A 25,243-nucleotide genomic window follows, 5' to 3' on the forward strand; every position below is an offset into this window, starting at 1 on the left:
CCTTCAAATACTGGAAGACAAAAATGTTCTTAACATCTCTCACCAGCTACTCCCCCACCTCCATTCCCAAACTTCCAGGACCAAATCCTTCTCTTTTCCAGACTATAAACATTTCCAATTTCTTTTTTTTTCTTTCATTTACATATCAACAATGTGTTTCAAATCACTTCACCAACCTAGTCTCTCTCTTCAGTGTATGATTTAGTTGGTCGTCCTACTAGAATATGGCACTGAAAACCAATACTCCAGATATAATTTGAAAAGGCCAGAGTGAATGTTATCACTTCAAATAATCACCTCTAATCATCAAATTTGTATTTTTTTAAATTTTATTTTTAAATCATGTTTATTCTGTTACAGTTGTCTCAATTTTTACCCCTTTACCCCCCTCCACCCATCCCACCCCACCCCCCACTCCCACAGTCAATTCCCACTCTGTTGTCCATGTCCATGGTCATTCATAATGTTCTTTGTTTAGTTCCTTCTCCTTCTTCCCACCAATGTCCTCTTTCCCCATCCCCTCTGGTCACTTTCAGTCTGCTCCATGTTTCTCTGCTTGTGGTTTATTTTGTTTGTTAGTTTATTTTGTTGGATAGATTCCACTTATAGGTGAGATCATATGGTTTTTGTCTTTCACCAACTGGCTTATTCACTTAGCATAATATTCTCCAGTTCCATCCATGTTGTTGCTAAAGGTAGGCATTCTTTCTTTCTTTCCTTTTTTTTTTAATGCAGATTGATTTTATTTTTTTAAATGTCAAGATCCATTATAAAATATTAAAAAATTTAAACCCATTATAAAGTCTCAGCAATCATGACACCAGTTAGGTTGTGCTAAAGCTGATTCTTTTGTCTGAGGTTAAAAGGATCCTCTCTCGCAGGATCCTAGCAGGATTCTTCTGCTGTTCGTTCCAGGTGATTTCTCCACAATTTAGTTGTAATTCCAGGTTGGTCCTGGGAGGAGGTAGTGTGACTTCCACTCACTCCTCCGCCATCTTGATTCAAATTTCAAATTTGTTTTTTTAATACAGATTCATAAGCTAGAAAGATATACAATCCATAAACCTAAAAGTCTAACTGCATTCCCATCACCTTCACAAAGGCAGGCCAGTTTTAAAGGGAGGTTGTGAAACATGAGAGATCTTTCTTGAGTAATATCACTTATAGAGTTTTTTAAAGGTTAAAAACATCAATTACTGCATTTGGCATGTAGGAGGTAATCAATAAATGGAAAAAAATATAGTTATTACCGAAGCCAAGACTACTGCATCTTTACTAAGAACATTTTGCCAAACACTTTATGAGATCCTGCGCTAGAGTTTGATCTGCTCAAAACTTCGAGGAATAGAGTAGGCTCTGCTGAAACTAACTTATCCAATTAACAATTTATTTTCCCCCCAAATGCTGCCCTGTACTATTTCATCCTCTTCTCCCTCTAGCCATTATCTTCAATAAACAAAGAGCCATCCGTACCAGTAGGTGGAAGCATGGAGCAGTAAATCAAAATTCCTATTCAAAACCATATACAGGAAACATTTCTGATATCGACCACAAGATCAGTGCACAGGTCCCTTAGAAGGTTTGGGTACCTGCCAGTAGCCAAAATGAAGCTCTGAAAGCTTAGAAAGCTCATCTACAAACGTAGTTTTTTACACCCCCCGCTATTGGCTTCTAGTGGGTTAAGGCCAAGGGTGCTCCTAAACATCTTCCAATGTATAAAACAGGCCCACAACAAAATCATTTGGCCAAAGTCAATAGTACCAAGAAACTGCGCAAACCACTTTTGACAAATTCAATCCATCACAGCACCTTCTCCATACACTGCACAAATCTTTTTTTCTTGCATTTCAGTTGCATTTTTACCTTTCTATAAACAATGAAGCATAATATGCTGAAAATGTTGTGTATTTTCTTCCATCTTCACTATTAAAATGGCTGCACAAAATTTCACCAATTTTGATAGGGCTTTTTTTTTTTTTTTAAATGCACGCTGATATGACAGCTGCCACAATGCAATCTAACAAACTTGTTTCAAATGAAGTACCTAGTACTACTAGAGCCATGGTATGGAAAAAAACATAACGGACTTTTGGCCAACCCAACAGAAACACCTACTTAGGGTAACCTTTAGTTGCAACTAGTACATGAAGCTTCCTCTAATCTACCCAGGAAATGTAGGTATACCTGTATAGTCTCATCATACCTTGGGAACTCCAATACAAAAATTACATCACATATAATTGTACCATTTTCCCCACCACAATCCTGTAAGATTCTTGAAGGAGGAACCAACTTTTATCCAGGGGCTTTGCACTGTTCGGGTACATACAGGACCTTCATAATTCGTCATATACTAAGAACAATGCTAAAGACCACACATATGTGCACTATGACTATAGGTGAAAATGTTTATGTATAAAGAAAAACTTGGTTAGGTTGGCAGGCTTACAAGCGATTTTTTATTTTTAACTGCAAATTCTTTACCTCTCTCAGTACCTAACTCAAGGAGCCCCCATTCACAGAAGATGCTCAGTAAATATTTGTGGAATATTTTTTTAAAAAAGACACCAAAAGCAAACCCTAATGTAAACTATGGACCATGGGTAATAAAGACGTGTCAACGTAGCTTCAGCAACTGTAACAAATGTACCACTCTGGTGCGGGATGCTGATAATAGCGAAGGCCACGCATATTTGGGGTACATGGGAAACCTTTGCACCTTCCACCCAATTGCGCTGTAAACTTTGAACTGCTCTAAAAAAAAAAAAAGCCTATTAAAAAAAAATACCCACACATATAGATGCTAAATTAGAAATCAAATTTAGCTTACTGTGGTATTAGAAGCATATGTTTACATGTTAGATCCCAATATTTTGTTCAATAATGACACATATCATAGATTTATAAAAATTTTTTAAATTAAGTTTCAAACTTCTAACCCAAGTAAGACTTGTTTCCAGAGTATGGAAAATCTGACTGAAATAATCACAGGTGCAGTGCATTGGTTTGCCATTAATACACTAGTTCAACCTCCACATTTTGCTAAGCACCTATCTAGACAAAGCACTATGGACACAGTGGTGAACAAGACAATTTCTGTTCTCACAGTATTTTTTTCCAAATAAGAACTTTATTCTGCAAGATAAATCTTTAAACCCAGCTATCAACAAAAGGCATCCCAAAATGCCAAAAACAAGTTTCTTTTATTATCCCTACTTTCTAAATAATTTAAAAACTATTAACCATTTGAGAAAGGAGTACATGACCTGGTTTATAACAAAAAGTTAATGCCTCATTTACTTGGTATCCTTGTGAAAGCCGATGTTCCACATAAATGATTTTTCCAGATAATTCACACTTGTCCATTTAGTAATCAACACTTGAATTGTTCGGCATGGAGATCTTTTTTTTTTTTTTTTAAAGTACAAATCTTTAAACTTTAAAAAACAGGCTCTATTTACATTATTTTGACTAATAATTATTGTGTTGTACAACACACCAAGCCTCTCCAGGGGTGTCCAATATGAAGCCCAACACAAAATCATAAATTTACTTAAAATGTTATGAGATTTTCTTTTTTTTTGTGATTATGTGTTGCAATGTATTTAATGTATGGCCCAAGACAACTCTTCTCCCAGTGTGTGACCCAGAGACACCAAAAGGTTGGACACTATATATCCCCCCAGGGTGCTTTTGTAAAAGTTACTGGCTTTTTTTTCCCCTCATTCATGGCTTTTGGTGTGTCAGCTGTCAACTTTTGCTGATATCAGTGTGAACCTGACTCTAGCAGCTTCCTAGCCTACTTCAAATTTGCTGCTACTCGGAAAACAAGTTAATTTTACCTAAAACCTGATTTAAGAGGATCACAAAATCTACTTTTGGTTGCTCATGGTCTTCTATTTCCTGAATCTGTTAAAATCTATAGTTACAAGTTCCAAACAAAGCTTTGGATAAGTAAGTTATTCCTGTATCTTGATAAAAGTCCTTATATTGTTTTCATATTTAAAACTGATGCTCAGAGACAACTAAATTACCTATTCCCTCATCAATAACTGTTAAACTATCACCATAAGCTAGGCTCCAATATTATGGTGAAGAACTGAAAATAATTACTAGTTTTGAACATATTTTAAAACAGAAAAACTCATACAAAAAACTGTTATACTTAGAGCCTACGAAAACAAAAAAACAGGTGTTTTTTTAAAAGTCTTTTAAATGAAACTATAAACCACCTAAACTTTCTATAATATCTGCAGCTTTCCTCAGACTTAGGAACTGAAGGGTAAAGAAAGCTTTTGATTTAACTAAATATTTATTTGATAGAGCTCTGAATAAGATTCCAAGATTTCCTACCTTCTTTTTCTATTGCAAATTTCCATGTGGCTAAAGAAATCACTATCAACATATGCTTTAATATTAAATGATATCCACAGTCTTGGCAATGATGAACATGCCCATCTCAGCATCATAGTAAATTTACCATCATTTTAATGTTGAGCAACATTGACTAAAAAAAGTGTTAATTCAGAAAATTTCTGTCCAAATTTCCAGAAGTTCCAATATACTTCACTTTGGGGTACAGAAATTTTTCTTAAAGTTTTAAGGGTAGGTTAAATATGGTGTGACTCTACATAATTTGTTTCAACTGCCACAATCATACTCCTTACATTCCATTATCCATTAAAACCTAAGGCTAGGAAATGAGGCAAGGAGGCATGCAACTTAAAATTGGTCTCTAGGGATTAATTAAGCTATCAGGTAAAACCTCAGGCATCAGCCTTACTTGTTTTAATTCCCCTGAAATCTTCCTTTTCATTCACATTCTCAGGGAGCATAAGTAACTATTTGTATTTTAGATTTTATAATTTATTAGTTATTATCTTTATTATTTAGATTGAACTAGAAATGGGTATTAGTCATGTGCCTGCTGACCTGAGAAAGTAAATATTTAGAAGTGAAAAAACTTACTACCATTAAAAACTTTCAATTATTACCAGAAAAATCTTTTTCAGCAGTGCGTTAATATCTCTTCAACATTCATTTTGCAACCTAAAGATGGTTTAAACAGTACTATAAAGGCAGATACTACAGCGACTTTTAAAATAACAATGTATGCTATTTAAAATGTCACTTAATGTCATAGTACTTTTTGCAAGTTGGCTCTGATCTCAAGAGTACATCACCTTGGCCTATGAAAGAAGTCTGATTTTAAATAAAAACAATTCAGAGAGAAACCCAAATATAGGCTCTTGCTCCCTCTACAAGCAATTCAGGCAGAGAAGCATATGACAAATATTTACCAGGCACACCTGTTATAAGCAAAGTCTCTACCAGGTGCTCCATTACTACCTGTTAAAAAAAAACAACAACATAGAGCCCCGCTCGAGATATTTACAATATAATTATTGGGAGAAGAGATATTAAAAGACATTAATATTAACCAATAAGAAAAATAAATATACTTGAATTAAAAGGTTATCATGAACATGTAACATTCTGGCAGCAGAAGTGGAGGGCACTCAGTTCAAATGTAAACAAAACTCTTTCTGCCTCCCTATTTTAAATTTGGCAATCAAAAGCAGCAAGAACTAAGAAGTGGGCCAACAGCATCACCACAGAAAAAAACGAAATTCTCAGAAGAAACTGGTATTGGACCACTCAAAACAAAGTCATTCTGTGAGTGCTCATCATAGTTACTCTTCTAAAATCTCATCAAATTAAAAACAAAACGGATTCCTGGCTATCAATTCTGCGGAAACCGAAGATTCCGGGAAACACTCTCGATATTTGTTTCTCTGATATCACTTAGGGTCCACCTACAGAATTGAAGGAGTCGGCAGAAGAGCAACAGGGAATCGGTCTATTGTTCGGAGAACCGCAGGACCATCTGAGCACCACGGAGCGCGCGGGAGCTGGGGGAGGTGAGGCGCGAACCTGGCACAGGTGTGTGTGTGTGTGTGTGTGTGCATGTGTGTGTGCTTGCGTGCGCGCGCGCGTGTGTATAGGGGGGCACAGGTGTGCCAGGGCCACAACTAAGAAGGAGAGGCCCAAGTTCCAGACCGAGACGTCGAGAAAGAGAGGGAGACAAAGTCATTACTGAGGCTTAAACCTCCGAGCAAGGGATGGTGGACGGCACTAGAGAGAGTCCGAAGGGCTCCTGGAGCCCACCCCACTGGAGGCCAGGAACTGAGAGTAGACAGTCCTGACGATAAAAGAAACAGCTTTCAAATCGCAGGGGCAGCCCAGAAAGCCCCAAACAATGAGCTACGCTGGGGGGTCTGGGTGAACGGCAAGGACTGGGGTTGTCGCGAGGTGAAGCTGGGTGGGAAGAGTGAAACAAAGAGAGAAGCCCCAAGTGTGAGCCCTCGCGGCGACAGCAATTTACCTGTGAGAGCTGCCGGGGATTGGGGCAGCCGAAGAGCGCGGAGCTGGAGCTGAAGCTGATGGCTCCTCGGCGGCTGAGGACGTGCTGGGGGACCGGCCTGTCCAGGGGCAGCACCGGCAGCTGGTAACATACTTCCATTGAATATGCCCGCCCTGCCCCGGCCGCTGGCCCCTGCGCTGGGAAGGGGCCGCGGCTGCGGGGCACCGGGCCGAGGCGGGGGCAGGGCTGGCGGGTGCCGACCCCGGGCCGGGAATTCGCGCTCACGCCTCCGCCACCAGAACACTGCGCCCGAGCCGCCGGCGGGAAGGCGCTGAGGCGGCAGCGGCGACAGTTACCAGGACCCGCGTACGCCCGGCTCCGGGGTGCCAGCGGGGGCAGCACCGGCAAAGTCGGAAAGGTAACCCCGCTGCCCCAGGGCTCTAATGCCGGGAGGAGCAGAGCAGGAGCGTTGCAAGAAGAAAGAGCTGGAGCCAGCGTCGAGACCAGGGTGCGCCGGGATCGGGAGCAGCACCAGCTCGGGTCGCCGCCGCCGTTCTGCCCCTCCCCTCCCCCGGAGCCTGGCTTCACTCCTCCAGTGGCGCGAGCCGAGCGTAATTCACACTTTGCAGCCGCGGACCCTGCGCCAACCACGGCCGCCACCTCCGTGACGTCACGACGCCGCGGCGCAGGCCCCGCGCCCCGTGCCGCCGCAGCGCCCGTGGCGACGGGCTAGCGGCGGAGGTTGCGAGCTGCCTTCCTCTGGTTCTGCACTTTGGAGCTGTGTCACCTTCCCTGGCGCCACACACGCCCTCCTACCCTACCAACTTCAATCCGCACCCCCTCCAGCCGTCTCCCCAATGTGCTTCCCACCCAAGGCGCGTGCGCACGAGGCCCCGCCGTGTGGGGACATTCCCCTTATCACTAAACTCTTGCGTTCTTGAGCGCTGAGAGTTTGGGGTGGGTTCAGCCTGTGCGAGAGGCGCGATTCCAGCCTTGCAGCCCCAGAAACCCAAAGCACCCAACGCAGTCGCACCGCTCAGCTCTGACCGCAGGGTCACCGCTGTGCTTCCCTTCTCAAATTCCCATTCTTGGGCTTTTCTCGGGACCGCTGCGGCAGTGACGTCAGCAGGTCGCGCGGGTACTGTGCTCCCGACTACGTCACTCCCAGCCCAGCGGCGAGGCGGGGGCTCGCGCGTTTCGCCTGCAGGTGCGGGCCCTGGGGCTGTCCCGGCCTAAGTGCAGAACTGGGGACCTGAGAATGCGGGAGTGAGGACGGGGAGAAGAGGTGGAGGGAAAACACCGAGACTGAGAAAGAGTGAGCACTGGAAAAAATGAGTAAAGATTAAATTGAGAAAACAAAGGAGAAAAGGACACTGCTTGCCCTTTTACCAAAAGCGTTGTTTGTTGGCTTTGATTTTTAGAAAGGATGAGAATGTAAAGAACACTTGACCGGGTTTGTAAGCTGGATACGTAAGTTGGCAGGTTCCTTTTGTCACATTTCTCTCTAAACTGTCAAAGCTTTTCAGCTGCAACCCATTGTTCCAAATGCATTCCAACGTCTAGGATGTCAGCATGAACAACCTCTCCCCTGCTGGCAAAATTGTTAATTTGGCTCTGCTCTCAGAGCACCCACCCTTTCCCTTATTTGCTATGACTAGGCACTGGCAAGGTGGAAAGTACTGCATAGACTTTACTGATGAGATCAGGTATTAAATACTCATGATCCCATAAATCAACAAATGTCTGCAAGATGTCTCATCATCTTTCCTTGGCATCTGATTCTTTTATATCACTTAAAACTTTCTATCTCCTCCGTTGGTGTTTGTCTACTTGTCTGCCCTCCACTATTAAAAGAAATAAAACTTTCACTATGGTTTCATGGATTTTGTCTTCACTAAATGGTAAGCTCTCCTTTAGTGCAACAACTGATCCAGCTCATCTTTGAAACCCTAATACTCTCTCACAATATCTAGCAGATGTATAGAGCATCTACTATATGCTTAAGATTAAGCTGAGCGCTTTCTCCTAACAATAAAAGAAAATCCTGAGGTAATAGTATTTAAATTGAAACTAGGTTCAGGAAAACATACCTTGCCCTAGGTCTTACACAGGTAAGCGGCAGAACGAACCTCAAACAATGTTTGGATTCTGTGGTACAACAATCCAGAGTGGTATTGGTGTTATATCAGAAAGTATATGCCAAACTATATCACATTTAGTATCTAAGAGACTCAGTTCAATTAAATCATTTAATAAGATTCAGGGCACTAACTAAACAAGGCATTTCCCCTCAGAAAAGCGGAGAGCTAACATTTGCTGCGCACCCACCCCCGACTGTGAGCCATAACAGGTATTCTATATACAATGTTTAACTTAACCCTACGTAACAGCCACATAAGTAGACGTTTGATCCTAATTCCACAGGTGAGGAATCAGGTTCTAAGACCATAAATCATTTATGCCACCAAACTGTTCTGTATGATCTCAGAGCCATGCATTTCCACCACAGTATGGGATCTCTCAAGACCAAAGCATCAACTGTTTTCAGTGTTCTTTACAGGGGAGTGTACTAATACTAGTGTTCTCCAGGAAAACAGAACCATGAGAGAGAGAGAGAGACTGATTGATTTGCTGCACATGTGTCTGGTCCAGGACACAAGCTGGAGGAGCTGTAGGCCCTGCTGCCGCCCCTTGCCAGTGCAGCAAGTCAGCAGACTGTGTGCAAAATTGTAGTGGTGCCTGGGACCCTGCATGGACATTCCAAGTGTAAAGGCTGGTGCTTCACTTCCACTTAAATCTTCTGAAAAGTTCTATCATAGCCAACCGAAACCAAAATCATAAAGAGAGTTCTGGGAAATGTAATTCCAGCTTAGCTAAGCTGACAGTACAAAACCATCCCAGTCCAACTCTTATCAGCTTGACATCCATGCAGACTTCTTTCGATTGTATTTAATTTTCAAATAAAGGCCATAGCAAAGTCATGCTTATGTCCATATAAGGCAACTCTCTCATACAACCCAAAACAGCTCCTCTTCAAAAGACAGAAGAGTCTTAAAGGGATGTTTATTCCTCTTTTTGATGAGTCACACTATCCTTTCGATGGCCTGTAACGTAAATACCAAGATAAAAGGTTACCTACTGTTAACACATTTGGGGGGAAGGAGGGAATAGTTAATATAGTATGCACAAATATATTCATAGCAAAATGAGGGGGCAATGCTCATAACTATTACAGTCTTTGTATCTGCAAACGGCAACATGATCACAATTACTATTTATAACTACTTTCTCTTCAATTACCTGTTTTGTATTCCCTTTGCCTTCAGCAAGCCTCTCAGCTGTAGTGGTTCCTTGCCTTGTGGGGCAACCCAAACATTTATTCCTGAAGGACCCAGGCCATTAAAGGTTCTACTCTATTGGGTTTGTAGTTTTCCATTAACTCACATCACAGAAACTGTGAGTACGAAGTACGAGGGGGCATACCTACATTATTTCCTGCATTGTGGGCATACTCTTCCCTTCTCCCGTTGTGTAGCAGCAACTCCAAAAAATGCTTAATAGTCAAGATCCATCACCCCAGACAGTAGAGAAGCCTCCTTCTTTGCATGTTGGTTAAATAGTAGGAGAATCCCCAAATGACAGTCTCCACTTCCAGTTTAATTGAACTCTCGCAATGTACCCTGATGGAAACATTCTTTTTGGGGACTACCTCCGGACCATGAGAGCCCAAAGTGGCAGGAATGGTGAGCAGAATTCTGCATGTGATTCACTAGGCGTAAAAGTGAAGGAATACACTCTCAGTCTTAGGCATTGATTCTTGAACCATGGATATATATTGAAATTCAGAACTTATGCAAAAACTTGGGGACTATTAGCCTCACAATGTGTTGCCACCCAGATGGAGCAATTATTAAGTCTTCAAAAGGGCATTCCAATGCTGTAATATGGATGAACTATGAAAACAACCTAAGTGAAAAGAAGCCAGGTACAAAAGACTACATACTGTGTAATTTAATTTATATGAAATATCCAGAATAGGCAAACTATACAGACAGAAAGCCAATTAGTGGTTGCCAAGGGCTGGGGAGAGGGCAGAATAGGGAACAACTGCTTAATGGGTATAGGGTTTTATTTTTGAATGATGAAAAACTTCCGGACTAGATAATGGTGATGGTTAACAACATCATGAATGTACTTACTGCCACTGAGTTGTACACTTTTAAATGGTTAAAATAGTATATTTTTACTTCCTGTCAAGATGGCAGCATAGGTAAACATGGCTCACCTCCTTGCACAACCACATCAAAATTACAGCTAAATTATAGGACAACCATAACCCAGAACCACCAGAAATCAAGTTGAATGGAAGTCTGACAACTACAGAATTAAAAAAAACTGCATCCATTCAGACTGGTAGGAGGGGTGGAGACATGGAACAGGCTGATCCCACATCCACGTGTGGTGGATAAAAATTTGGGAGGGATATCTTGGGAGCGAGGAGTCCCAGCTGCATACCAGGACCCCCCAGCCCAGGCTTCCAGGGCCAAGAAGGTAAGTCCCCATAACTTCTGGCTACAAAAACCAGCAGAAATTGAGTTGGTGGAAGAAACTTCTGGAGTCCCAAGCAGTTCTCCTTAAAGAACTCCCATACAAACTTACTCAGACTCACTCCCACAGAGCACCAACACTGAGGTAACAGCTTGAAAGGCACCAAAGGCATACAGGGAGGAACCGAAGTGTCTGGCATCAAGGCTGGAGCTGGGGGATAGCATTGACCTAGACAGAAATGTGGGCCGAGGCCATTGTCTCTTTTCTAAATACCCCCCGCCCCCAGCCACAGAGCTGACAGGCTTGTGCCCTATTTGAGACTATAAACCTGGCTAATACTGTTTGCCCAGCACTGGAGATCCCTTAAGGCTCCCTCCCACCCAACTTACATATGTTAACAGCAGATTTCCATATGAATGGCTGGTCTTCCCTCATATTTCACAACTTCCTAAATCCTTTTAAAGGAGCAGCAGCTGGCCTTAGTGACTCCCGCCACCCCCCCACCCCCACCCCAGGCCCTGTATCTCCCAGGCATGGCACTAGCAGCACCCAGCCTAGATTCACAGCTTGGCTTCACCTGGGAATCTCCAAACTCAGCACAAGTAGCAGCCATCTCAGATTGCTTTATAGCTCAGGCTGATGGCACTGGGCAAAACGCAGGTGGGGGCTGACCTTGGCATACCACCCAGGAAACCCCAGGCTGGTGTACCCAGTGTTCAGTTACAGGCCACTTTGGAACACCACTGCTCTTTCTCTGCACAGCTGATCCTTCACAGAGGGTGAAGGTTGGTGGTCAGTGGCCACATCCAATTCTTGCAGCTGACTGGCCTAGGTAAATCCTTCCCATTGACCTGCCAACAGCAACCAAGGCTCAACTAGAAGAGGAGGGCGTACAGCCCACACAAAGGGCACACCTCGAGTAAAAAGCTTGGGTGATAGGGGAGTCTGTGCCACTGGACCCTACAGGATACCTATTACATTAGGCTACACTCCCAATAGCAGCTCTACCTAATACATAGAAACAAACACAGGTTGGCTGCCAAAATGAGGAGACAAAGAAACATGGAACAAATGAAAGAACAGATCAAAACGCCAGAAAAGAACTAAACAAAATGGAGATAAGCAATCTATAAGATGCAGAGTTCAAAACACTGGTTATAAGGATGCTCAAAGAATTTAGTGAGGACCTCAACAACACAAAAAAGACCCAGTCAGAAATGAAGGATACACTAATTGAAATAAAGAACAATCTACAGGGAAACAACAATAGAGTGGATGAAGCTAAGAATCAAATCAATGATTTGGAACATAAGGAAGCAAAAAACAATTAATCAGAACAATAAGAAGAAAAAAGAATCCAAAAAAACAAGGATAGTGTAAGCAGCCTCTGTGACAACTTCAAGCATTCCAACATTTGCATCACAGGGGTGCCAGAAAGAGGAGAGAGAGCAAGAAGCTGGAAATCTACTTGAAAAAATAAATAAAATTTCCCCACTTTGGTAAAGGAAATAAACATGCAAGTCCAGGAAACACAGAGTCCCAAACAAGATGAATGCAAAGAGACTCACTCCAGGACACATCATAATTAAAATGCCAAAGGTTAAAGCTAGAAAGGGAATCTTAAAAGTAACAAGAGAAAAGAAGTTAGTTACCTACAGGGGAGTTCCTATAAGGATGTCAGCTGATTTCTCTCAAAAGAAACTTTGCAGGCTAGGAGGGATTGGCAAGATATACTCAAAAAGTTATGAAAAGCAGGGACCTACGGCCAAGATTGCTCTACCCAGCAAAGCTATCATTTAGAATGAAAGGGCAGATAGAGAGCTTTCCAGACAAGAAAAAACTAAAGGAGTTCATCATCACAAAACCATTATTATATGAAGTGTTAAAGGGACAAATTATGAAAAATAAGATCAAACCTATGAACAATAAAAATGGCAAAAATACACATCTATCAACAACTGAATCTAAAAAACAAACTAAATAAACAAGAAGAACAGAGACAGAATCATGGATATGGAGAGGATTTTGATGGTTGCCAGAAGAGAGTGGGGTGTGGGGGAATGGGTGAAGAGGTGAGGGGATTAAGAAATACAAATAGGTAGTTACAGAGTAGCCATGGGGAAGTAAAGTACAGTAGAGGAAATGGAGTAGCCAAAGAACCTGTACACATGACCCATGGACATGAACAATGGTGTGGGGATCGCCTGAGGGAGGGGGGGAAAAGGGTGGAGGGCGGCCAAAGCGGAAAATTAGGACGACTATAATAGCATAATCAATAAAATATAATTTAAAAAATAAATTTAAAAAATTTTTAAATTATAGAGGTTTGTCAGTGCAATTAGCAAAAATATTATATAATTTTTCTAGATTTTATCACTTCTGTGGTGTTTACCAGATTTTTAAAATTTAAATTTGTTATGACTTATATTCTCTATTCATTTTCATATCCTTTTTTTTTTTGTAACTTTGTACTCTTTTCCTTAAAGAGTGTCCCAAATTTTACACACTTCAGGTCACACAAAACATGCATCTACCTCTGTCCGTTGCCTGGCTCAGAACCTGGCACATTAGATGTTTATTGAAAGAACATGGAGGAATGACTGTCAGCCTAAAGATAGTGACATGTGACTCAGGTTAGTGAAGGAGGGGTCAGCCTATGCTAAGGTCCTTTGGCATATTCAGCCTCCAGGCTTGACCAGTCTTGGAACTGTGTTGGTACCACATCTGTCAATATAAATCCTAAACCTAGCAAGTGGCAGCCAAAATGGCAGAGGCAGAGAAAACAAGGCTAGAGACTTTCATATGGCTTCACAGTCAAGAAACAATATTTTTCCTTGTGGTTTCATTCTTGATGAGTGCTAAAATTAATATAAAATTCTTCTATCTCCAAAGAATATGCAAATTTTAAAAAACTACATTTTTATCACCAAAAAAAAAAAAACCATTTGATCATCCTATCAGCTCGGCTACTTCAGGATAATAGACAACATAATAAGACCAGTGAATTCCACGAGCCTGAATCCATTGCTGCCTTTATTTACTGTAAAATGAGTTTCTTGGTTAAAAGTAATGCTGTGTGGAAGAGTATGATGGTGACTAAAGAATTAATATTATATATTAATATAAAAATAACATATTTAAGATAGTTGTTTTTAAGTCTGTTAAGTGAGGTGCCTGTGTTTCTTTGGGCTCGTTGCTGCCACTTTATTTTCTTCCTTTGAATGGGTCATGTTTTCTGTTTCTTTGTATACCTTGTGATTTTTTGTTGTTGTTGTTATTAAGCATTCAGCATCTGAAAAAAATAGCCACCTTTCCCAGTCTTTGTTGACTGGTCCTGTGCCAAAGAAGTCTTCCATTAATTAGCTGAGCCTTGGTTCTAAGCTTGGGGGTCAGCCCAAGGAGAAATCTTAAGGTCTTTTTAGGTCTTGACTAAATACACATCTTGCCTGAGTCCATGCATGTCTTTCTTGATCCCCCTGTGTACATAGCTGCCTTTAAATGTCTTAATATCCCAAAGTGTCTCTCCTGGGAGCCTCCACCCATAATCTCTTACCCCAAGTGTCTGTAGGTCAGCTTCCCTTCAATTTTCCGGAGCAGAACCCGCTGAGATCCAAGTTAGACAAAACAGAGACCAGTCCTTCAGGCAGTCTCAGATAGATTAAAATGTTGAAAATAAGATCTGCTCTGCTCCCTCTGGTTTATAGTTCCATTTTTTGTATTTTCATTGTTTGACTTTGTGTTAGGGTAATATTGGTTTCATAAAATGAGTTGGGAAATGATCCTTAAACTTCTATTTTCTGAAAAAGTTTGCGTACAGTAGTATTCTTTCCTCTATAAATGTCTGATAGGATTCACCAGTGAAACTCTGTGGACCAGGATTTTTCTTTGTGAAGATTTTAAACTGTTAATTCAACTTTTTAACTTGATATAGCTTATAAAACAAGCTCCATATATTACTCAAAAGTAGTCACTAAGTGATATCCTGAAAACATTAGAAGTGGTGGGATTGTAGTTTTTCTTTTAAAATAATCTGCCAATTTTTCTAAGATAACCACATATTATTCTAATTGCCATATTTTACATCTCTTTTATTTATTGATTTTTAAAGAGAAAGAGAGAGGTGGGGGCAAGGAGAGAAACATCAGCTTGTTGTTCCACTTATTTATACATTTATTGGTCAATTCCTGTGTGGGTCCTGACCAGGGATCAAACTCACAACCTTAGTGTATCAGGACTATTTGCCAGATTTTCTAAGGTGAACATATTTTGTAAGAACATTTATCTGTTAAATATATAAACTATGACTAAATGTAAAATGTTTGTAATGCAATGATGAATATTTAATGAAATAAAGGGCAACTGTAGGAAAATTTCACTAGAGGGTTGGTTGCTCTAGACTGGTAATGCAACAGTAGGTGACAAGTACCTTCTCTGGTGATACACCAGTCATAGGACTTCTAGCTAAACACAGCAGATTACATAACATGCATTCACCAACATTTCCTCCCCAAACCATACTAAATGACACTGAAAGAAGAAAATAAGGCATAAACCCAGAAGGACAAAGAGAAAAGGAAGGGAAATGAAAATGGGCAAGGTCATCTTTTACAAACTGAAGGTGAATGGCTGAGTAGTACATGTCTTAGCAGAGCAGAACACTAAAACCCAAGCTTACAAATGGGGAGGACTACCTCTGGCCAATTCTACTTCAAAGACCCAGACTAATCTCTGACATTAGAGACCCTAGCTGCTTTTGAAGGCAAGGATGTAAGCGGGCTAAAAAAAGAGAAGGATCAATTAAGTTGTTTAAAACACATGGTTAGAACCCCAGATTTCCTCCCCAACCATGTGCAGAGGTAACTCGCTCTCCTTTGCCTCAGCAAGGGATTGGATGGTTTGAACCAAATAGGCTCTGGCTTGGGTTCACCAGTCAGAGTTCAGGGTGAGAGTAGAGCACCGCATGAAAAGTGGTGGCATAAAGGACAATCCGACCACTGTTCGCAGCCAAGTTTGTATCCTTGAGGCAAGCAGTTGGAAGATTCCTCTTTTAGCAAAGTGGATCAGCCCGCGTCAAAAGTTTTACAGATGCTATCAGTTTGAATTCTTCCAACCAAATAAGTGGGTCCCCACATAATTCCAAGGTAAGTCCTACCCATGTACATAGAGCTCACAAACAGCATACCAGTATCTCATTCTTAATTACGAAAGAACAATCAAGCGTTACCAAAATGTGAATAAATCCCATAGCATAAGAGGAAACAAGAAGAGAAAAGACAAGGGGAAACAGAAACAATATTGAGAACCCCCTCCTCAAAAAAAAAAAGCCGATAATGTCCCTAGAGAGAAGTTACATAAGACCAGAATGATATTAAAAAAAGAAAATAGTTTTTTAATGTAAAATTTTAACAGCTAAAATTAAATATTTAATGGGTAGGTTAGAAAATAAAATTGAGGATATATCCACAAAAGCAAAATGAAAAAATTAAAGATACAGGTAATGTGAGAAAAGATAGTAAAATTGGAATTCCAGTCCAGGGAGTTTAACATCCAAAGAAGGGTGATTTCAGAAAGGAAGAATTGAAAAAGTTGAAGGGAAGGAATAATTTAAGAAAATTTAGCAGAACTGAAAGACACACATTTCCAGACAGACAGAGCCAACTTTGTCCTAAAATAATGGAGAGAGAAAAGACCTAAACCAAGACATATCATGAAATTCCAGGATAAGGGAAACAAAAATAAGAACTTAAAATCTGCCAGAGTGAAAATAAAAACAGGTCACGTACAAAGGTCCATGGATCAGAATGGCAAAGGCCATCTCAACAACAAATTAGAAGGTAGGAAACCCATCTGTCTAATTTCGCCATAAGCCTGTTTGTCAGAGACAGCTCTGCAGCAGTCAATTTTGCCTCAATCATTTTTCCCACATTACTAATTGGCCTGAAGACAATTTCACCATAAAAGATAAAATAGTGAAAAATAAAAGAGGGATGTTAAAAAGGACATAATGAAACATGAAAAATTAAGAACAGAATTAAAAAGGCTTTATCGCAAAAATGGAAAATACATTGTTTTTGAAGTCTTGTTTATAATGTTAATAGTTTTTTTTTGGTTTTGATTCCTTATTTGGCATAGCACTTTTTTTCTTTATTGCTACAATATCTTCCTACATTAAGAGAGGTATTAGTTTCCAACTAAATAATCAATAATTAGTGCTCCCAAAGACTATTGTGAATTAGTAGCTACCTCTTTTATATTTGCCATAACTTGGTCAACTCTTGGTTTTGAGGGATCGCAGAATGAGCGTGCTCAGAGAAGGATTTGCAAACTGATATGTTAGTATGTTCTAGCTTTACATGTAGCTTTGGGGTCTTACTTAATCTGAAGTTATTATCATCCACTGTTTTAAGACCACCCTGTCAAATCCTCACTGTATAGACCACTGTGAAAACTAAGATTTATGACAGAAATTTGTCAATGGTGAAATAAGTGACAACTAGCTGCAATACATTAAGCCTGCCAAATGTAAACCAAACTGTTAACCAGGTGTTTTTGTTTTTTTTATTTTTGTTTTTTTTTTTAATCTTTTATGGAGAAATTGCCTTTGCCCAATTAGTTGTGCTGCGAAAATGTTTGAAGCAAAAACGCCTGCAGCAAAGACATTCATGGTGAAAATTCTTCGAACCCGGAGACAATGATATAAAGCTTTCAAAATTGTGAAGGCGTTTAATTTCTCACTTAGGAAGCTGTATACCTGGCCTTATGTCAATTTAGTGTGAGAGTAAAATAAAGATATTTTTCATACACTGAACAACTCACGTATTTAGCTTGAACCTTTTTTCAGGAAGTGATTATTAGCGGATGTGCTGTAGCAAAAGGAGGGAGGAAACCAAGAAAGGGAAATATTGGGACCCAGCTAACGGGAGCTTCAGTACAGGAGAGGGGGAAAGGGAGCCCTGAGAATGGTAGTCCCGAGGGCACAGCCCCGAAGAAGGCCTGTAGGGAAGGCAGGCCCCGGGGAAGCAGGAGCGCAAACGGGGCTGCTGGACGGCCTGAGGAGGGCGAACATAGTGAGAGAAACTCTGACAGAGCTTGGGAATAAACTGATTATAGAGTGACATAATAAGTTACATAGTGACATAACAACTTTATTATATAGTAATGTAGAATATTAAGCTCAAAGATGCAATTGCTAACACCAAGAAAAAAAAGTTGAAAAGAAAATAAATATAATTATCATACCTCATGTGGCTGTGCTATAAATAATTGTTGATTCACAGTAACAAAAGCACTGAATACTGATTTACCAAAAATATGGTATTATAGTATACTAATTTATATTGAGAGGTCAAAGATGATGAAAAGTATTTTTGTTTGTGTGGTATTAGAAAGCTAAATTTTCATCTTCCACAGTAAAATATTAATAAATAATATCTAAAATTGGGATGTCAGCTAATAATATGGAGCTAAATATTATAAGGAACAACTAGAAACAGTGATTGAACATTCTTGTCTCAACAGAACAACAGGTTGAGTATCAAAATAGAACAAGAGGCTGCTATGTTTATTATAGCTTATTAGAACTACTATGTACATGTATTATTTATCTCATTAAAAAAAGTAAAATAATTGTAATGGGTTAAATTATGTCTCCTAAAAGATATATTGAAGTCTTAACTCCAGGTACCTATTACCTTATTTGGTAAGAGGATTTTAGCAGATGTAATTAAGATAAGATCTTATTGGATTAGAGTGAACCCTATATCCAATTGCTGGTGTCCTTCAAGAAACAGGGAGATTTAACCCTGGCTGGCGAGAATCAGTGGATTGATTACCGACCTGCAAACCATCTAGACGGTCACTTGTTCAATTCCCAGTCAGGGCACAAGCATGGGTTGCGGGCCAGGTCCCCAGGAGGGGGCATGTGAGAGGTAACCACCATTATTGTTTCTCTCCCTCTCTCCCTTCTTTCCCCTCTGTCTAAAAATATATACATAAAATCTTTTAAGAAAAAGCACAGGGAGATTTGGAGGTGTACAAACACATAGGGAAGAAAGCGATGTGGAGACAGAGACTATGATTGGAGTGATAACGTCTACAATCCTAGGAACACCAAGGATTGTCAGCAGCAACAGAATCTAGGAGAGAGGCATAAAATAAATTTTCTTCTAGATCCTTCAGAAGGAGTGTGGCATTGTCAACATCTTGATTTTGGACTTCAAGCCTTCAGAGCTGTGAGAGAATAAGTATCTGCTGTTTTAAGCCACGTAGTTTATGGTAATTTGTTACAGTAGCCCACAGAAATGAATACAGTCATGTTATTCAATTTCTGTTTATGTTAATAGAAGCAAGACATGTTTCACAGAGGGTCAGTTCTTCTAAATTCATTTCCACACTTGAGGTTAAAAAATCAACAAAAAGTAATCAAGGTAGCTGTTTTTTTTTAGGGCACACTATAAAATCCATCTGTTCAATTAAGGGATGGATGTAGGAGGACTGGCAAACATGAAACACAAATTTTGTTCTCCAGTTATAAATATTTAAGTGTATGCCTCTGTGAGGTTTACTTTCTGTTTTTAAAAATACCATTCTCCCTTGCTATCTCTGAAGAAGAATAGATATAAAGAATAAGGGTCTCACTCAATAACAGTATAAAATATTGAACAGAATGAATATTACTCAGACAGCAAATTCTTTTGCAGTAGACTTGAAAATGAGTATTGACCATTTTTCCTTCAACTATCAAGTATCTCTGAATTTGTAACTATCATTTTTAAATTAAATAATAACAGATTTAAAGAAAACACCTCTATTATTTACATTCCCTACACTTTTGATTCCAATGTCCCATCTTAGGGTCTGATACCTTCTTTAAAATAGTTTCAGTAATGAGATGTGTAAGATCTTAATGCAGCTGGTTACAGGATATTATGGGTTCAATTGTGTCTGCTCCTCTCCACTCTTCCTCCCACCCACACCCTGCCAAAAAAAAGATATGTTGATACCCTAATGTCACACTGCGTGGCGGCTATAGGGGCCTGCTGCTGCAGAGAGCGCAGCGCTCCCGAAAACCTGAGGGAAACCGGCCGGGGCCAGCCGAGGTGGGAGCAGGGCTGTGACACCCGCAGAGCCCATTCCGGGGTTGTCACAGATGAGGGGGAATAAACACAAAACGTTGCAAACACTTCTCTGTTTGCCGGGAGAGCAGACGGGGCACTTCCCTCCGACTGGAGAAGGCCGTGGCCCATCCCCCTAGTGGGGAAGGCCCCTCGCCGTTTGTTCCAAGGCTTTTATTGAAAAACTTATCAGTGGCCTAGGCAACAGGAATGTGTATGTACACTCGTTACATTAGCATGTTAAGGTTCACAGAGAATAGATACCTTTAAGAAAACAAGTGACAGGAATTTAGAGAATTATATAGGTCCGAGAGGAGCAGTCTAAACAAAGAGAATAAAAACAAAGGCAAGCGCCTTAATGATACAGGGTAAGGTGTATAAATAATGTGAAGGTCCTTCGCAGCATGAGCTGACCAGAGACATGAGGGAGGAACAGAGATCACTCTAAAGAATTTACTTTTAGGCCTGATTACCCTGGCAACTGGCAGGTCTGATTTAGGGCTGTTTTTCCTGCACTGTTTCAAGCGTGAGCCAGGTTGGGGGAGGGAGCCAAGGGTTAAGGAGACGGCTTCGCGGCTGCAATGAGGACTCCGGCCGTGTCCAAGCCAAGCCGAGAGGTGCCGGTGCTTTTTTGCCCCTTCTCCATGTCCGCCAATTTCTGATCTGCTGCCAAAATCGGCCAATACCTGTTTTAGGTTGCCCCTCCCCCGAGGGATCTTACTCGTCATTGGCTAATTGACCATCCGCGGCAAAGCAGAGAGGCAGGGGCTATGCCCCTGCCAGGACGGGACAGGCCAAGTCTCCTCAGGAGCCTGTTTCTCCAAGGCCGCCTGATTATTTCCAGCCTTGGGGCCCTCCAGCCTGTCAGCAGGGTTACAGCTCCTGAAACCAGGATGGGCATTTCCCAACATCCGAACTCCTAGGACCTCAGATTATGACCTTATCTGGAAGTAGGGTTATTGAAGATATAATTAGTTAAACTAATATGAGGTCCTACTGAATTAGAATAGGGCCCTAGTCCATTATACCTGGTGTCCTTATAAGAAGATAGCCATGTAAAGGCATAGACACAGGTAGAAGACCACGTGAAGGTGGAGGCAGAGAGTGGAGTGATGCATCATCTACAAGCCAAGGAACACCAAGGGTTGCTGGCCATCACCAGAAACGAGGAGGCAGACATGGAACAGATTCTCCCTCAGGGTATGCAGAAAGAACTAATCCTGCAGACGCCTTGCTCTAGGACTGCTTGTTTCCATAACTGTGAGGAATACATTTTTCTTGTTTAAAGTCACCCAGTTTATACAGCATAACATAAAATTTGCCATTAGCCACCCAGTTTGTGGAAATTTATACAGCAGCCCTAGGAAGCAAATACATAGGACTTTATCAAAATTATTATATGGAGAGGAAAGCGAGCCCTTTAAAATTCTTTCAATGCCACTTTTTTCATTTATTTGTTTATTTACTAAATATTTGTTAAGTAACCATTACATGTTAAGCACTCTCTAGTGACTGGAAATAAAATAAGACAGATAAAAGTCCCTGCCTTAATGAAGTGAAAATTCTAATGGAGTAGAATAGCAATAAATGAAAATAATATAAGCTAGTGTAGGTGCTGTGAAGAAAAATAAAACAGGGAAGTGTATTAGAAAGTGGTATATGTAGGTCACAGAAAGCATCTATGAGAAGATGACATTTGAGCAAAATCCTGAGTGAAGTAACCAAGTAAGCTAGGCAAGGATTAGGGGTTAGGGGACAACTTTCTTGATCGAGGCAATCAGTTGCAAGTGCCCAGTGCATGAATGAGACCAGTGCATATAGGGAACAGAGAGACTGAGAGGAAAGGAAGGAGATGAGAGCAGATCCATGTAAGCCCCTGTAGGCCTGGTTAAGTATTTGGATCTTATCCTAAGTGTGATAGGAAGCCACTGGAATTGTTTTGTTTTGTTTTGTTTTGTTTAATAGAGAAACAATATATTCTGACTTGTACATTTTATAGATCTCTCTGGCTGCTCTGTGTCTCTGCGGCCCCAGGGCCATGGGCTGGTGCTGGTCCGGGCCTGTTAGGAACCGGGCTGCACAGCAGGAGTTGAACTTGAATGTATTGTGCTTGAATCATCCTGAAACCATCCCGAAACCATCCCCTCACCTCCTGTCCTTGGAAAAATTGTCTTCCACAAAACTGATCCCTGGTGCCAAAAAGGTTGGGGACTGCTGCTGTAGACAATAGTTTCTAGAAGATTGGAAGCACAGAATTCAGTTAAAAAATGCTTCAATAGCCCTGGCCAAGTGGCTCATTTGGTTGGAGGATCATCCCATATACCAGAAGTTTATGGATTCAACCCCTGGTCAGGGCACATACTTAGGTTTCAGGTTCAATCACAAGTCATGACACTTATAGGGGGCAACCAATCTCTCTCTCTCTCTCTCTCTCTCTCTCTCTCAAATCAGTGGATATGTCCTTGGGGGAGCATTTCTTAAACAAACAAACAAACTTTTAAATATTCTGAAAGAGAAATGGTAGTGCCTTTGAGCATCTTCAGAGGTAGTACTATGTAAATTTATATAGAAGAAATTTACAGATAACCATCTAAACCTATAAACATCACCCCTTTCCAAGTTAAATATCACAATACTCATGAGATAAATCCATAACCTCTGAATGTCTTTAAATTAGAAACTGGTAGGAGTTATTGAGTCAACCAGTTAGTATCCATTTGGACATTGTATTCACAGCTCAAGAATTTAACTCTGAAGTTGAGGCATAAAAATAAAATTATTGCTGAAATATCCAAGATTTAATTTTTTAGGTAAAGCATTTATATATAGTTAAAATTTTACATGGTATAGCAAAATAAGTTATATATATTAGCAGTGGCAAATTCATTTTTAAAATGTAACTAAAGTGATTATTCCATTTAGCATATTTAGGAATCTCCAACATTGTCTAAGAATTAGTAAATTTTACAATTCTTAGAGTGGAAGAAGTCAGTATTCAGAATTCCATTTAGTTTAATGTGAAATTTGTTCATCTGTGAATAAGTGAATATAATTATTAATAGCAGTCGCTGACTTTAGAAATGATTACATATCCAAGGTTGAAGGTCTTCAAGATTTTCTAGGACAAATAACTCAGTTCAAAAATGGGTAAAACATTTGAATACACATTTCTTCAGAGAAGACATACAGGTTGCCAACAAACACCTAAAAAGATTCAACATCATTAGTCATTAGGGTAATGCAAATCAAAACTACAATAAGATACAACTTCATACCCATTAGAGTGGCTATTTTTAAAGAAAACAGAAAATTGCAAGTGTTGGTGAGGATGTGGAGACATTGGTACCCTTGTACACTGTTGGTGGAAGTGAAAAATGGTGCAACTGATGTGGAAAACACTTTGATGCTTCCTCAAAAAATTAAACATAGAATTACTATATGATCCAGCAACTTCACTCCATGTTGTATTCACAAAATAACTGAAAGCAGAGACTCAAATAGATACTTGTACACCAACGTTCATAGCAGTGTTATTCCCAGTAGTCAAAAGGTAGAAACAACCTAAATGTCCATCGATGGATGAACGAATACACAAAATGTAGCATATGTATACAACACAATTTATTCAGCTTTGAAAAGGAATGAAATGTAGATAAACCTGATGACATTATGCTAAATGAAACAAAACAAACAAAAAAAAGGACAAACAGTGCATGATTCCACTTACCTGAGATACCTAGAAGAGTCAAATTCATAGAGTCAGAAAGTAAAATAGAGGTTATTAGGGGCTAGGAGAAGGGAAGAATGGGGGGTTATTATTTAATGGGTGTACATTTTCTATTTGATAGGATAAAAATGTTCTAGAAATAGTGGTGATGGTAGCACAACACTATGACTGTACTGAATGCCACTGAACTGTACACTTCAAAATTGTTAGAATGTTAAATTTGTACCACAATAGAAAGAGACAAGGAATGTGCTATGAGTTCACTGCTTTAGCCAAACTCTGAATTCTAGAATAAAACTCCTGTGGAGGCAGGTTACTGCTCTTGCTCTGAAGGCATATACCCTACTCCTTCCAATGCTCACCGTCATTCTCTTCCCAGAAAGGGTTTGATAGAGCCTGACCGTGGCCTCCCTTCGCTGCAGGTACCACAGTCTGTGATATAGCTCATCAGAGCTCCTGTTATGTGTTGTTCTTGTTGTTGTTGTTGTTTTCATTTACTGTTTTTCTGGAAAGCACTGAAAAAAAAACTTCAGATATCTTATGACACTTGTTTTCTCTTTTCAATTCAAATATTCTCACGGTTAACCAAAAAAGATGGAGTCATTTACCAAGTTGATGTTTACACACCTTATTTTCCTTAATACTTTTCCTGTGTTGATTTTTAAATTCAGACTGGCGACATGAGTGTTCTCAATAGTACCTAAATATGACGTGGGCAACAATATGTCTTGACAGCTTAGCTCTTGCTTGTTTTCTTGATTCGAAGAATTTATCCAACTCCAGCAGGCAAAATACTCTAATTGTAATGTATCTGTTGGCAATTATGATAAACCATGCAGTCTACAAGTAGATAAAATTGTAAAACCACCAGATAAAACTGTAGTACACACAAGAGAAGACAAAGGCACAGATAGGCTGTAAAACAAACAAAAATATCAGTAAAAGATTGAAACCAAAAGTCCCACAAAACAAACAAACAAAGCCAACCAAATGTCTTAAAAAATCTGGAGCGAAGCCACAAGAAACAAGTTGGTTTTCCTTTAGACAAAGTTTAGTCACACGAAAGAGATAATTGGAAGAAATGTTTTTCTTTATCTGTGGGGAATATATCTGCCAACCCTCCCTCACGCCATCATGTTTAAGTGAAATCACAAACACTGTTCAGATTTCTAATAAATGCAGCAGTGAGGAAAGTTAACAAAGAATTAGAAATAAAAATGCTTGCACGGGCCTGGATAAAAGTTATTAATGAAAAGACATACCAATCATTCTGGAAAAGAAATGACCAGAAGTGGCAGTGAGGCGAAGTGAATGCTCCGGCCGCTGCTCAACGCACATAACAGTCTTCAGTTACTTGCATTGCAAAGCCCTTACTCTAGACCTTGAACTTCTTTCTATTCCCACAAGTGCCTGGCTTTAGTCTCCATGTCTTCCCCTATTCTGTTCCCTCTGAGTTGAATACCCACTTCTTTTCACCCAGGCCCCAAGATC

General features: G+C 40.2%; 1 protein-coding gene and 1 pseudogene across 2 annotated transcripts in view; one reads left to right on the top strand and one right to left on the bottom strand.

Annotated features, from left to right (window-relative positions):
* The window catches only part of PDE7A (phosphodiesterase 7A), a 105,322-nt gene extending 98,438 nt beyond the window's left edge, over window positions 1–6,884 (bottom strand). For both annotated transcript variants that reach the window (XR_008530567.1, XM_054590205.1), the window contains exon 1: window positions 6,386–6,884. Coding sequence is in view for 1 of the 2 variants with exons in the window: in XM_054590205.1 (XP_054446180.1) it covers window positions 6,386–6,523 (138 nt within the window). In the remaining variant the exon portion in view is untranslated. The remainder of the gene's footprint in view (window positions 1–6,385) is intronic.
* A 3,153-nt stretch (window positions 6,885–10,037) lies between these two features.
* The window catches only part of LOC129084124 (glyceraldehyde-3-phosphate dehydrogenase-like), a 28,943-nt pseudogene continuing 13,737 nt past the window's right edge, over window positions 10,038–25,243 (top strand).

The sequence above is a fragment of the Pteronotus mesoamericanus genome, unplaced genomic scaffold (genome assembly GCF_021234165.1).
Source record: "Pteronotus mesoamericanus isolate MK-2021 breed Mesoamerican mustached bat unplaced genomic scaffold, CSHL_Meso_final scaffold_174, whole genome shotgun sequence".
In the NCBI taxonomy this organism is placed as follows: domain Eukaryota; kingdom Metazoa; phylum Chordata; class Mammalia; order Chiroptera; family Mormoopidae; genus Pteronotus; species Pteronotus mesoamericanus.